Source organism: Pseudorca crassidens, chromosome 7 (genome assembly GCF_039906515.1).
Source record: "Pseudorca crassidens isolate mPseCra1 chromosome 7, mPseCra1.hap1, whole genome shotgun sequence".
Lineage (NCBI taxonomy): Eukaryota > Metazoa > Chordata > Mammalia > Artiodactyla > Delphinidae > Pseudorca > Pseudorca crassidens.
Window position 1 is genome coordinate 42,079,021 of NC_090302.1, and position 16,693 is coordinate 42,095,713.

The 16,693-nt window shown below is 38.4% G+C and overlaps 1 protein-coding gene and 1 long non-coding RNA gene across 13 annotated transcripts in view; one reads left to right on the forward strand and one right to left on the reverse strand.

The window, feature by feature from the left end:
• The window catches only part of CEP78 (centrosomal protein 78), a 49,802-nt gene extending 34,127 nt beyond the window's left edge, over positions 1 to 15,675 (reverse strand). For 6 of the 10 annotated variants that reach the window (XR_010944986.1, XM_067744116.1, XM_067744109.1 and 3 more), the window contains exons 1-10: positions 15,156 to 15,675; positions 11,882 to 12,054; positions 11,718 to 11,790; positions 10,559 to 10,662; positions 8,391 to 8,565; positions 6,268 to 6,381; positions 4,455 to 4,519; positions 4,057 to 4,168; positions 1,994 to 2,011; positions 399 to 534 (exon numbers count right to left, since the gene is read on the reverse strand). Coding sequence is in view for 9 of the 10 variants with exons in the window: in XM_067744116.1 (XP_067600217.1) it covers positions 399 to 534; positions 1,994 to 2,011; positions 4,057 to 4,168; positions 4,455 to 4,519; positions 6,268 to 6,381; positions 8,391 to 8,565; positions 10,559 to 10,662; positions 11,718 to 11,790; positions 11,882 to 12,054; positions 15,156 to 15,408 (1,223 nt within the window). In the remaining variant the exon portion in view is untranslated. Of the gene's footprint in view, positions 1 to 398; positions 535 to 1,993; positions 2,012 to 4,056; positions 4,169 to 4,454; positions 4,520 to 6,267; positions 6,382 to 8,390; positions 8,566 to 10,558; positions 10,663 to 11,717; positions 11,791 to 11,881; positions 12,055 to 15,155 lie in introns of those variants that run through there. The other 4 variants (XM_067744115.1, XM_067744112.1, XM_067744110.1 and 1 more) reach the window with 2 other exon arrangements.
• A 77-nt stretch (positions 15,676 to 15,752) lies between these two features.
• The window catches only part of LOC137227743 (uncharacterized), a 118,933-nt gene continuing 117,992 nt past the window's right edge, over positions 15,753 to 16,693 (forward strand). For all 3 annotated transcript variants that reach the window (XR_010944989.1, XR_010944988.1, XR_010944987.1), the window contains exon 1: positions 15,753 to 15,820. This is a non-coding gene — a long non-coding RNA (uncharacterized lncRNA). The remainder of the gene's footprint in view (positions 15,821 to 16,693) is intronic.

Consider the following 16,693-nt stretch of genomic DNA (forward strand, 5'->3'; position numbering starts at 1 on the left):
CCCTCTACTCCATATTTCTCATCCATTCTGCATTAAACTATTTCCCATGCCTAAAATGTTTTTTTTCCCATTCGTACATATCCAAATTCCTACTTCTGTGCTGTAGGGCTTGGCTCAACTACACCTGCCTTTAGTGAAACTTTTCTCACCTGCACAATTGGAGATAATTTTAGTCTCCTCGTGATGCCCACGGGTTACCTCTGTTGTGACACTTGAGAAACAAGCTGAAACTCCCAATTATTTTTTGTTTTTCTTCCTTAGAGGGCTCATTAGGCCGAAGCCATGTGTGAGTTATCTTTTTTGCTCTATAGAAAGCACCAGAGACTGCCCACATAATAGAAGTTCCAAAACAAAGAATTCTGAATGACTGAAAAAGACAGGGAATGCAAGCACGTTACCTGTTCCTTTTTGCACGTTCTGCAGTACGCCATGGCAGGAAACCAGACACACCAGGTGGTAGAGGTTCAGGAGCATAACATTCTTTACCAGCAGAGTGTTTCCTTCCATTACTTACAGGTTTCTTTGTGGCCAAGCCTATGTTTGACAAAGCATGATAAGAAGGAATCAAGATGCACCAAAGGTCTACAGAGCAACTGTCACACGTGTACACTTTGAAAGGAATCAAACAGGCACTTGACAATGGTGCCAAGGCCATTAAAAAGAGGATCTTTTTGTAAAAAGGTTTTACATAAGCCAGCATTTTTAAAAAATATAAGTTCTCTACAGTAACAAGTTATTTTAACTAAAACAAAAGTACTGAGATGTGCAGAAATGCAAAAATAAATTTTTAAAAAATCCCAAAGAATGATACATTTTATGTATCATGCAGAAACACTCAAGTTTATTGACTCTTAGAACACCTTTGGCATTTCTGAATCTCCAGGATAGAGAAACACAGATACACACCCATGACTTCTGACAAACAGAATCTTTAGAATTAGACCAAAATTTCAATTTAAGATGAATTTTTCTATGTAAAAACAATAAAAGTTATAAGACTACAAGTGGTAGGTGAGTCAACGTTACCCTCCTATAAGCCTGTCAACATTCACTGCTCATTTGATTTCATATAGAAAACACACAAAAAACAAATGAAACCCACTGGATAAAAGAGTGAAATGTGGAGACATCCTATATTTCAGTAGTAGAGAGTCAAGTATCTTTATATGAAATATTTGGTAGCAAAAACCAGACTTACGTGTTAATATTTTATTTAGAACAAGCCATATATTAAAATTCACATTTAAATATTTAATTTGTATTTACTGAAAACAAACATCATAGGTTAAAATGGTTATATTTATCCTTCAAATCTACTATATTTTATGTTATTTTATTTATTTATTTTAATAGATCTTTATCGGAGTATAACTGCTTCACAATTCTGTGTTAGTTTCTGTTGCACAACAAAGTGAATCAGCCATATGCATACACATGTCCCCATATCCCCTCCCTCTTGAGCCTCCCTCCCACCCTCCCTATCCCACCCCTCTAGGTCATTGCAAAGCACCGAGCTGATCTCCCTGTGCTATGCTGCTGTTTTCTACTATATTTTAGCAGCATTAGGATGGAGTGCAAAATAGAGTGCATGTGGTAATATAGGACAAATATTTCATAGAGTGTAGCTTATTGATAATCACCACATGATCCTGTGTGACTTACATGTCTCTTAAAAATATATAGGAGCTCAGTTCATTTTGTGCTATTCTATTTTGTCTAACTTAATTACCCTCAAAAAAAAAATGTTTATATGCATGTGGTTTGTATGTGTATACCCTTCCTTTACTTTCAGAAACTAATGAAAATACATTTGTAATAAAATTTTTTAAAATTACACTTTTCTTGTTAGGAGCTAAAAAAAATTTCTAATAAAAGTTCCCATCTTTTTTTAGGCATACATAATTACAATATAAATGTGACACAATTCACACCATTATTTCACCCCTATACTCACCGGGATCTAACTATATACCCAGTCATTGATTTGGCTTACCTCTATGTCTCCAAATAACTGAGGCAAATACAAAAAAAAGCCCAAGAAATAAAATTACTCTTAAAATAGCTCAATGAGCTCGTATACTTCAGTTACATTTCCACTTTGTTTAATCATGGTAAATAAAAAAAAATTTAATTGTTTTATTCTCATTCCATGATGCCCTATTATATACCACCAGGTACTAATATTATAGAATTCCTAATATGTTTTACATATACATGTTTTATTTATATATATTTTTATTTCTAATATTATAGCAAAAGTCAACTTAGCTGTTTTAAGAATGCTTTACATATGATATAAATTTTTAATAATAATATGTAATTAGTGATATCACAAATCTTCTTTGTATGTACTATTTGATTATTAAAATATCACTGTCTTGAAATAACTGGCAGACAAATCATAAGCTTTTTTTTGATTTAATAAACACTCTTAACAACTTCTATTTAATACACTATTGTCCAAGCAAGTTGATTAATGGAGAATCAAAAACATACACCTTTAAGTAGAAAAAAAAAAGGCTGTACTTATGAAGATGTTTACAATAGTTTATTTTAGGTTATTTCCAATTTTTCACCAATTTAAAAAATTGACCAACTCAATGAAAACTTGTGAATACAACGTTAAAAAGTATAACTATGAATCATAAAATTTAAATTTAATATGAAAAGATAAGAATGGCAAATTATATTTAAGCTATGTGGAATTATGTTTATAGACAACAGGAAGAGAAAATAAAAATGTAAATATTGCTTGATAGGATAATGAGACTAGAGGTGGTCTTTTAAATTTTTCATTCTTATGCTAATACAATACCTTTATAAAACCTAAAAATCTTCAAACAACATGTTTTTTAAAAACTGTGGTAAAATACACAAAACAGAAAATTTATCATTTTAACCATTTTAAAGTGGACAGTTCAGTGATATTAAGTCAACAAATTTTTAAAACTTTCAGATGGCACCTAAATAAAAGATGTGTTGTTGTCCATTGGTGATTTTTAATGTATCTGGTATATAACTAAAGTCACCACAAAACTTTTTTTGGGAAATTGGCAGATCATAAACATAAAAAATTTATTTTGCTTTATATTAAACCTTATTGTTTTACTGTTTCAAAATTCAAATTTACTCACAAGAAAGAGTCAGTTTCATATTAGATTTGGTTTCACAAATGCTGCTCCTGCTATTCATTCTTATCAACAACAAAAAAAGACTATTTGTGACTAAAGATAATATGTTCCAGAAAATAAAAAGTTAAGGTCTCTTAGAAACAATACAAACGTTATCAGTAGAAGTGAATTACACCACATTTATATATTCAGGAGAAATGTGAAACTTATTCCATTGATTGTTAAAGGGTTTTAAAAGCTTTTTATTACATTTGGTAACAAAATTATAGGCTTAGTTGTAAAATCTATCATTTTAGATTTTATGGGCTAACTATCTATGGGTTAACTATCATTTGGAAAATTAAATACACATTACAGTAAGCATTTAGAAAATGTTTTTCTAAAATGTTCCATCTAGGTCAATAAACTTGTCTGTAGAAGTCTTTTATAAGGATAATACATATTTCAAGTTTTTGTTATCATTGAGAGAAACAAGATATTACCTGAATCAAAAATTTAGGTAAGAATTTCTAAGAAAGAAGAAGGGAACAATGGGAAGGTTGGAACTGGGAAGAAATTTTGTTTCTTATAGCGCAAAAGGTAATTCTGCATTAAAAAAAAAAAATCATCCCTCAAAAGCACCACTACTAAAATTATCATCAAAGTGCACCCCAAATTTCAATTGCAAAGTATTAGAAGTAATCATCAACCAGGAAATATTTTCAAAATAATGAACTTTTTATGAAATCCAAACAATAATGTCGGTTAATATTAATATCTCTTTAAATTCATTTATTATATCTACATTCTATAAATTCTCATAAGTATCAAAATAATTATAGTCCTCCTAATATGCATGTGATTAATATTGGCTGTTTTAATTTTACCACACTGGAAAACATAAGGGGTATAAATTCTAGTAGCATTAAAAACAAGAAAAAGTTACCAATTCTAATAGTAGCTTTTCCTTTTCGACCACTTCCCAAAATTATAGTTCTCTTTTTCTGTCTAGCAGCTTTGGATGGTTCCTTCACAGATGGAGAAGTTATCCACTGGTACTGAGAAATAATAAATATGCCATTTAAGTTCCAGGTAATTTATGAGGGTTTGATCTTAACTGGAAATTAAGATATTTTAAGTTAATAAAAGGTTTTCAATCTGCATTTCTCAGAACCTAAATTAAAGAATCACACAACATTTTCAAAGACAGAAAAGCCATTTGATTTGACTAAAAACTTAGTTTTAAGATGGCAGAAAGTACCTTGATAATTTCCTTTTAAGGAAGAAAGAAAAACAAACCATTAAAGAGAAATTATTCCGAGAGAACTAAAACACATTATATACCTCTGACTTGGCACTCCTTCCATTCTGGAGAACTTTTTTGATAACTGATTTCATCACAGAATGATCTAAAGTAAAATAAATTGAAATTAGAATAACTATTTCCCAATGAGTAGCTATTTCCATTTAAAACCAAAAGCCAACTAATTATTGCACTTCCCATAAATTTAAATATGAAATCTACATTACGTAATCATACACTTATTTCCCCCTTTGTGTATTCTAATTTCTTCCTCAAAAACCTAAGATGCCATCTTGCAGACTGCCCCCAATGGCTACTATTTTGGCAGCAGCAAAGGACAACTTTAAACATTTTGCATCTAAAGCGGCTTTGGATACCTTTGGATAGAAAGTACAGTCTGAGCATTGTCCAGACACTTAGATACCTAAAGGGCATCTAAGATGTCAAACCAAAGTCCTGATATTCCCTCAAAAGCCGCTCCTCCCATCAGCTCCCTTCTTCTATGTGATACCACCCAGTTGCACACATAATCATCAATGACTTGTCTCCTTGTTACTATTCCCTTCATACCCCACATCTAATCTATCTGCAAGTCTTGTTAGCTACACCCTCAAAACACAACCTGAATTCAACCACTTTTCACTTGCTCCAAACTTCCAGCCTAAGCTAAGCCATAAACATCTCTTATTTGGACCACTGTGATAGTCTCCTAACTGGTCTCCCTGTTTCTCTTCTTTATCCCCCCAAGTCTATTCTCTATACCAGGTCATCTTATTGAGATACTATTTGGATCATGCCTTTTTCCAGTTCAAAACTGTCTACTCATTTAGAATAATCCACATCTTTACTCTGGCCTTGAAGACTTTACAAGAGCAGACCCCTGGCTAGCTCCTTGACCTCATGTCATGCCACACTCTTCTTCACTCAGTACTCTGGCCATGTTGGCCTCCTTGCTTTTCCTTGAATACTCCACCCACCTACATGCCTGCATACGCATTGCCTCCTTGTCCTGGAATGTGCTTACCGCGTATCTTCCATGGCTTGCTCCTCTCTTCATTCAGGTCTCCGTTCAAATGCCACTTCTCCAGTGAAGCTGTCCCCTAACAAACCTATCCAATGGAGTCCTACCTGCCCCCCGCCACTCTCCTTACATTAAGATATTTCTGCACTTCCTTCTATCTAAAATTATATTACTTATCTGTTTACTCATTTCTATCTGAACTCCTTCACTAGAATGTAAGCGCCATGAGGGCACGGCTTTTGTCTGTCTGGTTCACTGCTTTTTCCCTAGTGCCTAAACCCGTACCTGGCACACAGAAGGTATTAAAAATATTGTTAAACTGACAAATGAATAAAGTACTCCTTGCAAGAATTCAGAGGTTGCACAAGAAGGAAATAATGCTCTTGGTGGAAGCAGGCTTAGTATCTAGGTTCACCTCTATTCAGAGTAGAGATAAGAAAAATTTACAAGTATAACTCACTTTAATTGGTAAATTATCTGCTAAAAATGTACAGGAAGTGCAACATTAGAAAAGTACAGTTGACGCTTGAACAACATGGGTTTGAACCTCGCGGGTCCACTGACACACAGATATTTTTCAGTAAGTATGTACTATCGTCCTACACGATCCAAGGCTGGTTGAATCCACAGATGTGGAACCACTGACTATAAACTTATACCCAGATTTTCAACTGCTTGGGGGGCGGCATCCCTGACCCCCACGTCGTTCAAGGACCAACTGTATACGATCAGGAAAGTTAAACACACGAAGTTTTAAAAACTGTCAATATGTGAACAAATTCTTTTTGTTTTGCTAGGTGTTAATCAATTAAAAAAAAAAAGTGACCACATACCGACAAGTGGGTTTTTTCTTATATCCAAAACGACCAGAGTTCTGTTGGTTTCAAGGGCCTTTAGTAAAGCCTTTGCTCCTTCACTGGTGAGGCCACACTGCTGCAGGTCAAGTGCTTTGGATGAAAGACAAAAGGTCACTTGCTAACTCTATACAGATTTGACATATAGACAACTCTCATTTTCTCACGTGTGGAAGAGTCCTGCACAAGACCAGTCATGGCAGGTTTGTAATTTTGGGTATGGAAAAAAACAGAAACGTATACACACACACATAATGCATAATCTAATTTAAAAACCTCTTCTTGGATGTGCAATGATAACCCTGCCTTTAGTGCCAATAAATCATCCAGCATATTTTACAATTAAAGAACTGAAGAATAACTGTATATAACCTATGAGCAAAAAACATCACAAAATGAATCTCAGTTCATAATTAGCAAGGGCGGCAGTGGCATGTAAACCTCACAAGCAAAAACTGGTGGAGCTCAGAAATGCACTGCATTCTTTTGATCATGATCTTGAGCTCCAAATCACACTTGAAACTAGTTAAAAGGGGAAAACAAAATAGAAGAAATGTAACAACTTTTCCATTGTTCTGTTAGTTTTAGAACAAAAAGACAAGTCTAAGAGGATACAAATAATAACAAATTCAAAGAATGTGTGAATAGAGAATACATACTAAAAACCTATCTTGAAAGTATCATGGTCAAGAACTTTCTCAGTAAAAGGTCAGACTAAAACCAGAACAAATGATCATGACTTCTAGTAGTTCTGGGGCTGAACAACCTACTCATTTAAACAAAAGGGATCATCACAAAAGCACAGGTATTAAAAAATATTACATGAAAGGAAACTATCATGAGTCTTTTTTTTAAGTGCTGTGTGTACCATCGCATTAAAATAACTGAAGTTTTTCAACACCCCACGACACCCAGAAATAGCAAGTCAGACATATGGATCTGACAGGATATGATACAACCCTTACAAACTCTCACTACAGAAGAATGGACACACGGTGTAATTAACCAACTAGCCAAATTAATACAAACAGCCAGTAAACCTCTCTAGTAAATCAAATGAATACAAAATAAAATGTGGTTATTCTCCTATCAGATTAAGCCACGATTCTGTAAGAAAAGCCTTTAAAATGTCTATACCCTTTTGATCCAACAACTGTCTTTCTAAGAATTTAACCAAAATAAATAGTCAGAGATATAGGTAAGGATATATATCAGAGTACTATTTGTAACTGAAAAACTGGACATAGCTTATATACAAGAATGGATAAGCTATGTGTACTGTGGCATATTCATATAATGAAACACTGAACAGTCACAAAAAATGATGCAGTAAACGCAAATTTACTGACTTGCTAAAATGCTCATACTAAATTAACTGAAACAAGTTATAAAATTTGGAGTAATCCTACTTGCATAAAAAAGGGAGAGGTACTCATTTTTGTAGTTTTACAGTTTTTTAAAAGTGCTACAAGCCAGTGTTTGTGAGAGGGAGGCTTCACATCCACTGTTGGGGTGGACTACAAATTGGCATAGCATTTCTGGATGGTAAGCTGGCAATGTGTATCAAAAGTCTTAAAAATATGTCACACTTAGTCATTCCACTTCTAGTAACTTATTCTACAGAAGTAATCCCGACGGACACAGAGATGTACATACAACGTATTCACATTGTTTCTGACAGGGAAAAGCAAACTAAATCTAATTGCAAAGAATTGATTAAACTATGGGACATCAATACGATGGAATACTACATGATACATCATTAAGTGAAAAAAGCAGGAATATGAAATAGCAAGTATACTACAATTCTATTTTTGTAATCCCTAAGTGTACAAATATATTTATAGAAAAAAAAAAAGACTGAAAGTATATACACCAAAATGAACAGTGATTATGTCTGGGTATTCAGATTATAGGTAATTGTTCTCTTGTTACTCTGTATTTTCTATAAAGGATATATGCAACTCTTAGAGAAAGTTTAAAAGCAAAATAAAAGCTGTCAGAGAAATGAGGCTTTAAGAAAAATCCTATCACAACGTATCATGCCAAAAGCTAAGCACATATAATATTAAAAATTCAATATTTTCAATTTTAGAATTTACCTCTAAGCCATAAATCCTCACTAAGAGATTCTGCAAAAGCACTTGCACCCAGGTCACCAATAAGCGTGTTGCAGTTCAGAGTGATGCGCCTCAAACCAGCCATACAGTCAAGATCAGGTCTCCTGTAACGAAGACTCTCAGCCCAGGTTTCTTCATGCCTTCTGATAGTCTGATACTTCAAAGATTTAATGGGATGAAATTAAGATGCTTGAATAAGGAAACACGGTGTGCCTACTGAGTATGGCTCATTATGTCAGAGATTTACACATACACACATCAAGCATATATGCCAGGAGCATCAAGCTGAGAAATTAAACAGTCAGTTCTGCTTTACGAGTCCAGTGACCCAGATTCTAGTCGGTCAGTGATTAGATTCCAGCCACTGGATGACCTGTTCTTGAACACTTACGTAAAGTTGGACAACTCAATTACAGTCCATGAATTATTTTCCTTATCTTCTAAGTCAGGAAATTGGTTCTAAATTCTATCATTGCTGAGGTTCTAAATTTCATCATTCCGTCCTACGGTCTCCAAACACCTAACTGGGCAACCCATAAGAAAACTTTTTAATATGCATCTTATTTATTAACAAATAATATACATGAAGTTCTATACATATAATTTATGTACATTATAAACTACACAGATATTTTTTCAGTGATACAAAGGTAAACAGGTTCTAATATTTTCTTTTCCTAACTCCTAAGGCATTATTTTATTTTTAAAAAAATATTTATTTATTTATTTGGCTGTGCCGGGTCTTTAGTTGCGGCATGCCAGATCTTTTAGTTGTGGCATGTGGGCTCTTAGTTACAGCATGCATGTGGGATCTAGTTCCTTGAGCAGGGATCGAAACCAGGCCTCCTGCATTGGGAGCACAGAGTCTTAACTGCTGGACCGCCAGGGAAGTCCCAGGCATTATTTTAAAAACTATATTTACAAAAATGGATCTCACATGCTCCCTAGGGTATGCACACAAACTTCAGAGGCCTGGACTATGCAGAGCCAGTTTGATGTGCCTTGGGAAAATAATAGTTTGACATTTAACCACAAGTATTGTCTTAAAGACATTCAATTCTTTATATTTATAAAATAAATTTTGGTAACAGGGAACACTGACTTTAGATGAAAAAAGTCTTATTACATTCTTGAAAAAATAAGACTCAAAGTGCCTTTGACACTCTAAAAGGAAAATCATTAGTGTCATTTTTCTATTAACAATAACTTATAAAAGCTCCAAGCAGAAACAACAGCAATCACTTGCACAGTGCTTAGTATGCGCCAGGCACTATTTATACAAATGAGTTCAGTTAAACCTCATAATGAGGCATAGAGGTTAAGTGATTTGTCCATGGTCACTAGCTATGAAAGGGGAGAAAGCGAATTTGAACCTAGGCCATTTGGCTTTGGCACCCAAGTTCTTGACTGCTTTCATTCCCAGGGGTCAATGGACTTGCCCTGTATGGGCTCAAAGAATTTTTCAATTTTTAAAATCTAAATTTAAAAATTGCCAGCTTTGTGGGCTATACAGTTTCTGTTGCAACTACTCAACCCCACTGGTGTAGGGTAAAAGTAGCCACAGCTACCATGTAAACAATGGGTGCGACTATGTTCCAAAAAACCTTTCTTTACAAAACCAGGCGACGGGCTGGATCTGGCCCACCAGCCATAGTTTACCTATCCCTGATCTGCACCAGCAAACTATTAAAAAGGCTTCATGTAAAATTATTAAATAACTTTAAGCCTAAATACAGTAATTATAACCACTGTAAAGTTGTTAAGGCATTATTTTAAAAACTGTATTTACAAATTGCTGATGTAGTGATTTTTATTAGTTTATAAACTACATCAGCTAATAAACACTGGATTCATTTAAGTCTTGAAGACTATAATGGCATAGTTTCTGCACAGCATCACAATCAATGTTTTCAGTAACTAAAAATACATGAAAGTATTATTATGTATTATATATTAAATGTCTGATTTCTAAATTTAAGTGGACTATCTTTACTAAATGGTAGAATCCCAAACTGAAAACTGGTCACATTCTTTCAACAAAACTAAAGCTGCACTCACAGGTATCACACAAAAATGAACTGCCATCTGTATCAATATGTTAATGTGCTTCAATCACATATGTTTTCATGAAAGTTTAAACATAAAATCACCTTTAAGATCTTGGCCATGTGATCTGCTCCCTGCCATGTCAGATTACACCCCGTGAAGTTTACTGTCTTAAGAGTGATAGAGTTCTTTATACCTTGACAAATAACTAAAAGGGAAAAAAAAAAACCACACACACAATAAGATGAAGAGCCTATACATTTGTCAATCTTGACTTATTTGCTTTTCTTGAGTCAATTGGAGGTTTATAGCCACATTCTTGAAATCATTAACTACAATCTTCCCAAACAGGTAATTGACGAACCAATACATTCTAAAACTTGTCAGTAACAAAGTGTTATTCCAGTTTACAGCAACAGTTTAATTCTATTTAGATACTAAAACTGAATACACTGAATACTGCAAACTTTATTCCCAACCACTAAAGTACTACATACCTTTTGAGACATAGGAAGAAAAAGAAAAACCTAAAAAGCATAAGACTCTTCCGATTTTCATTTCCAATGATACTTCCCAATCTTGATTATCAATCAACAATTTAAATGTCAACTATAAATCTAGTATTTTATTAGGTGCTATGCAATATACTAGAGCAATAGAAGATAGAGGACCTCAAACACTCTGTTCCCTCAAATTGAAAGGCAGGCTTCCTGACCCCTCCAGACCACTACTGGACACAGGGAACACACACTAATATTTCAGGACCCCAACCAACAGTCACCTGCTTTGTGATTACTTCCATGACACACCCCCGCCAACACCACTGAGTTTGCTGCTCCTATGGGACGTTACAAATATTTCCTATTTTAACACATACCACAGTGCATTATAATTATGATTGCAGATAGATGTTTTAACAATTTAAAGATAATGATGACTTTTTTGCTCTTTACATCTTGCTATTTCCCTTCCCGTAATATTTCTTGAAGAGAAACCATAAAAATATAAACAAACACAAAAAACAGAAAATATACAAAATGTGTGGTTTGTGGCTTAACACAAACTTAAGTAATATTAGTTGTGACAGTATCCAGCATGACAAACTTCCATGGTACAAACGAGAATGGACCAAGGTTTGAGCAGGTACAGGAGACAATCCAGGCATGAACAACAGCAAGAAAAGGTGGACAGGAAGTAACATGGTGTGTAGGAAATCATGAGACCAGTCTGATGGGAAGAGACTTAAACAAGACTGAAACTCACTTTCTAAACCTCCATCTCCAATTGGACAATTCGCAAGACACAGGTGCACCAAAGTGGCCGATTTATTCAATCCCTTTAATGGGGAGAAAAAGTTTAAAATTTTATTGGTTTAGTATGCCCCAAAAGCAACTATCAAATGTTGGCAGGACACAATGAAGGCTTACCTTTGTTAACATAGTTAAGTCTCTCTCTCTCAGAACTAGCCCATTTAGCTCCAGGTTCCTTAGCGCACCCGACGCACTCACACAGCATTTAAGAGCTTTACACAACTGGAAGGTCACATCTTTATTTCTTATCGCAGGAACACGACTTCTGTAAACTTTATTTCTGTCAGAACCTAAAGCAAAATTATTGTAAGATGAGTGATTTAAACCATACATTTTATCATCATTAAAAAGCACCTAAAAAAAAAAAAAGCATCTGCTCTGTGCTAAGGATTAGAAACGACTCCTGCCCTTAAAGCCTTGATTAAGGAGGGACATGTGTAAACTCAAAATTTCAATCACATGAGATAAAGAAACATAACCTTTATGCACAGAGATTCTTTTGGAGGCAAAAAGTTATATCTAAGTGATGGCTTCATGATAACCCTGAAGTAGAATCTAGAAAGATGAGACTATGCAGAGTTGCAGTAGGAGGTGCATTAACTGCAGAGAGAGCACCTGTGCAAAGACACTCAAGCCTGACACCTGCTGGGCACTGTAAATACTGCAGGTGGGGATGACTAAAGGCCAGGGGTCCAAGTGTGAGAAGAGACAGAAATTAAAATAGAGATGTTGGCCGAAGCAAGCCTGGGAGAGAGCATGGCTTGCATCCCACAGGTGATGAGGCCTGGGGCTACCACTGGCTGAGTAAGGGTGCCTCCGCTAATTAGAAAAAGGCGCCCCGCTGCTGAAGGACCGATTAGATAAAGGGAGTGATCACAGAAAGCTCCCCTTCCTCAGGGCCAAATAGCCCCATGAGGCTTGGAAGAGCACAGTTCAGACTACACGCCTCTGTGCAGAGCACACGCTGGCGGCTAGTATGCACTAAATCTGTGTGGGCAAGCCATTAGCAGCATTGTTTTAAGCGTATCTTTCTATTGTAGAAGATCACTCAACCCAAGTAGGCAGATGAACTTAGAGGAACTGAGCCCAGGGGCCGCGAAATCACCTAGGAGCTTCTGCCATAGTCCTGGCAAAATGTAATATGGATGAAGAAGCAAATTTAGGAGGAGGCCAAAATCTACAAGCTAGACCCACTGGATGCAAGACATAAAGAAAGTTCAGTGAAGGAGCTCTGAAGAGAATGGGCTCTGCAATAAATTTTTCTTACATTCAATGTAAAATATTAGGCAAAATTAAGTACAGTGGCCTTTACGGTCCCTTCCAGCTATAATTTCTTTTGATTTCTAAGTTAGTACTCTGGTTAAGTAAAGTCCTTTCAGAGGTACAGAACAGTTCCTACACCTGAATGGGATGCAAAGAATAATCTGACTTCTCTTCACCAGGGGATGAGTTGAACTGTCCTTGAAGAAGAGATAACAGATGGTGTGAACCCCAGATCCTAGAAAAGGGCCAGGCAAATGACAAGTATTCAGGTTTTTGAAAACAAATGAACAATCACTTCCTCTCCTAGATCTTCACACCCTTCCTCTGCTGGCTACTTTTTCTCAGCTTATAAACATCCTCAAATATACCCACCTAAAAAACTCTCAGACCTATGATTCTTTGGATCTTCTTGTGGGTAACCTAAGTCTCTCCCATGCCTTCAAACACCTGTCCTCCCAAAAAGCCCAGATCTGTACCTTGGGCCCAGACCCATCTACCAGGCCCCTCTAAAGCACTGAAGATGAAGTAAGATCCTCTCCCCATCCCCAATCCCTTCCTACTGTGCTCTGTATCTCACAAAAAGATGCAGCTGTAAACTGTCACCCACACTTGCTGCCCTCCCTTTTCTAACTGGTCACCAGGCCCCACCCAATCTCTCTCGGATCTCTAAAATCCAGTCCCACCTTTTATAACTTAAGTGGGACCCTTAGATTACAATTCACCCTGCACCCAATCAACTGCCTTCCATACGGAGGTCCGAGTGAGCCTCTAAACCAGAAGTCCATCTCACTGTTCTTTAGTGTTTCCCTCAGCCTTCAGGATAAACATCCAAACTTCTGACAGGACAAACAAGGCCCCTTTCTGTTGGGCCCCACTAGGTTTCCAGTATCAACTCTCATTTCTTTCCCAAACCCTGAGTTCCACTCCTGTACCTTAGTTTTGCCATTTTTTCTTATATTTCTCAAACTTTGACACACACTTCTCCCTCCTACTACCCCAGGAGCTTCTACATATCCTTAGAAAGGATGGCACCTCCTCCAAGAAGCCTACCCTGAACTTTCCCTTCCAAGATTCTGTGCTCTGCAAAGGGGAAAGGTGGGGGGGAAGGATAAATTAGGAATTTGGGATTAACATATACACACGACTATATATAAAATAGGTAATCAACAAGGACCTACTGCATAGCACAGGGAACTCTACTCCATATCCTATAACAACCTGTATGGGAAAAGAATCTGAAAAAGAATGGATATATGTATAACTGAATCACTTTGCTGTACACCTGAAACTAACACAATATTGTAAATCAACTGTCCTCCAATATAAAATAAAAATTAAATTAAAAAAAAGAAAGATTCTGTGCTCTTTAGCACCAGAACTCACTTCTTCCAGAGCACTGACTACTGTGCTTGTGTTTACCTGCCACCCAGTAGAAGGGAAGATTACCTATGGCAGAAGCATCGTCTCCAGCAGCCCTTGGTTCTGACAACTCATTCAAGTGCCAGGATACTTTACCCACATAACCTACTTCATTAATTCTAAGAACCCACAGAAAGAGTGGTTTTTAATGTCATTTTACAAGTGTGAGGAATGTAGTTCAAAAGTAACCTGCCCAGGCCACAGAGCGCATAAGCCCTAGAATTCAAACCCTAAGCTGCCTTCACACCTGTGCTCTTCCCACTATCTGATACGACTATTTTGAAAAAAATTTTTTTTTTCCTGAGCCCTGTTTTAATGGAAAGGAAATGAAGCTGGGATATATCAATTTCCTAATCGCTTTGGTCTGTACGGGACAAAGTCATGCAACAGACCAAGTAACATCTGTGGAACAATTAACGATGCTCCAAACTGTGCTAAGTGTTCTACATTGTAGAGTCTACAAGCATTAACAGAGTGCCTCCTTGTAACCGCCACAGAGAGTGGGTCCTGTTAAGCCCATACTACAGATGAGAACACTGAGACCTAGAAGCCTTAAGGCACTCCGCAGGAGTCCTAGGCCGCACGCCCCGTCTGGTGCACGCACACCCGGGCACTGGGCACCGGTTCTAGTGCCCACCCTCCACCTTGCACCATCAAACCCCGCTTCGCAGCGCCGACACCAGAGCCCCTGGAAGCGGGAACTACAAACCTGTCTCGCCAAGCCATGGCTGGAAGAAGCTCCTGATACAGATCAGGGGCAGATCTTTATTAATCTTGAGGGTGCTCAGAAGCGGCGCCCAGTCCAGCCCGCGGAGGCGGTCGGCGTTGAAGTCCAGCACGCCCCCCCGCAGAGAAGCGCGCACGGCGGGCAGAGGCACCGAGTCCTGCAGCGCGCACAGGTACTCATAGTGCGAGACGAAGTCGGCCGCGCTATCGCGGCGCAGCTTCACCGAGTGGATCATGGCCCCAGCGCGGCCTCGGGGGACGCTGGCTGCGGGCACGATGCCCACACCCGCCTGGGGACCCCGGCTCGCCTCCCGGTCCCTCCGGCGCCCACTGCCCGGCGGCTGCGGCCACGCAGCGTGCGCAGGACCTGCGTACCAGCCAGAAGACGGAGGGCTATGGGCCCCAGCTAGGCCTGCCCCTCGATGCCGCGCTCCCGCGCCGCTTCCCGCGCCGCAGAGCAGGCAGTTGGCGCCAGCCTCATGGCCCTCCGCGCCGCGGGGCTGCGGTTCAAGCCGGTTGGCGGCGCCGTGGGGGCGGGGCTAGAGGACGTCAGCGCGCTCGTCGTGCGTCAGCACGCAGCCCCGGCTCCCATGGGGACCCGGCCTGAGGAGCAGGGGAGGGAGCTTCGAGACTAGGGCAGCGCGAAAAGTAGGTGGTTTGGAGAGTTGGGGGTTTCCAGAAGGCGTTTACTGACTGATCCAAATAAAAGTGAGATATGGTTGTATCAATGCATTTTATTTATTTTTTATTTTTTTTATTTTTTGCGGTACGCGGGCCTCTCACTGTTGTGGCCTCTCCCGTTGCGGAGCATAGGCTCCGGACGCGCAGGCTCAGCGGCCATGGCTCACGGGCCCAGCCGCTCCGCGGCATGTGGGATCTTCCCGGACCGGGGCACGAATCCGTGTCCCCTGCATTGGCAGGCGGACTCTCAAACACTGCGCCACCAGGGAAGCCCTCAATGCATTTTAAAAGTAGTTAAACTCCTGATAAGTGTCTGTGCTCGCCCCGCCCAGGAGAAAGCGTGCACTCCGTGAGGGACACATGAAAAGCTGAGTGCCTGTGGTCCCTTACCTCGTGCACGGGTGTGTAAATTTCTGCGGAGAGCTCTTAATTTCTGTAATTTCTGCTGACTTGACAAGGTGGTTGGCAAATGGTCACGTGTTCCATGCATTCAGGACATGATCGTGGTTACTAATAATCACTTTGTTTTGTACTGATAATGATGGCTAACTCTGGTAACTAGTACTTTCTGTCTCCTAGGCATTATTTTAAGCACTGTTTCAGTATGAAATCATTCAGTTTTCCTAACAACTCCACAGAGAATTTACTACTGAATATCCACTTTACAAAAGAGAAACTGAGGCGTAGGAAGTGAAGTAACTAAGTAAGAGGAAGAACTCAGACAATTGGTGTTAATAAATTAACCCTGCAAGGAGGCCGTTAGACTAGTGATGTGGCCGCCTGCATAAACCAACCAAAATCTAAGCCTGTAAATGCCTCAGGATTACGAAAACCGCTAAG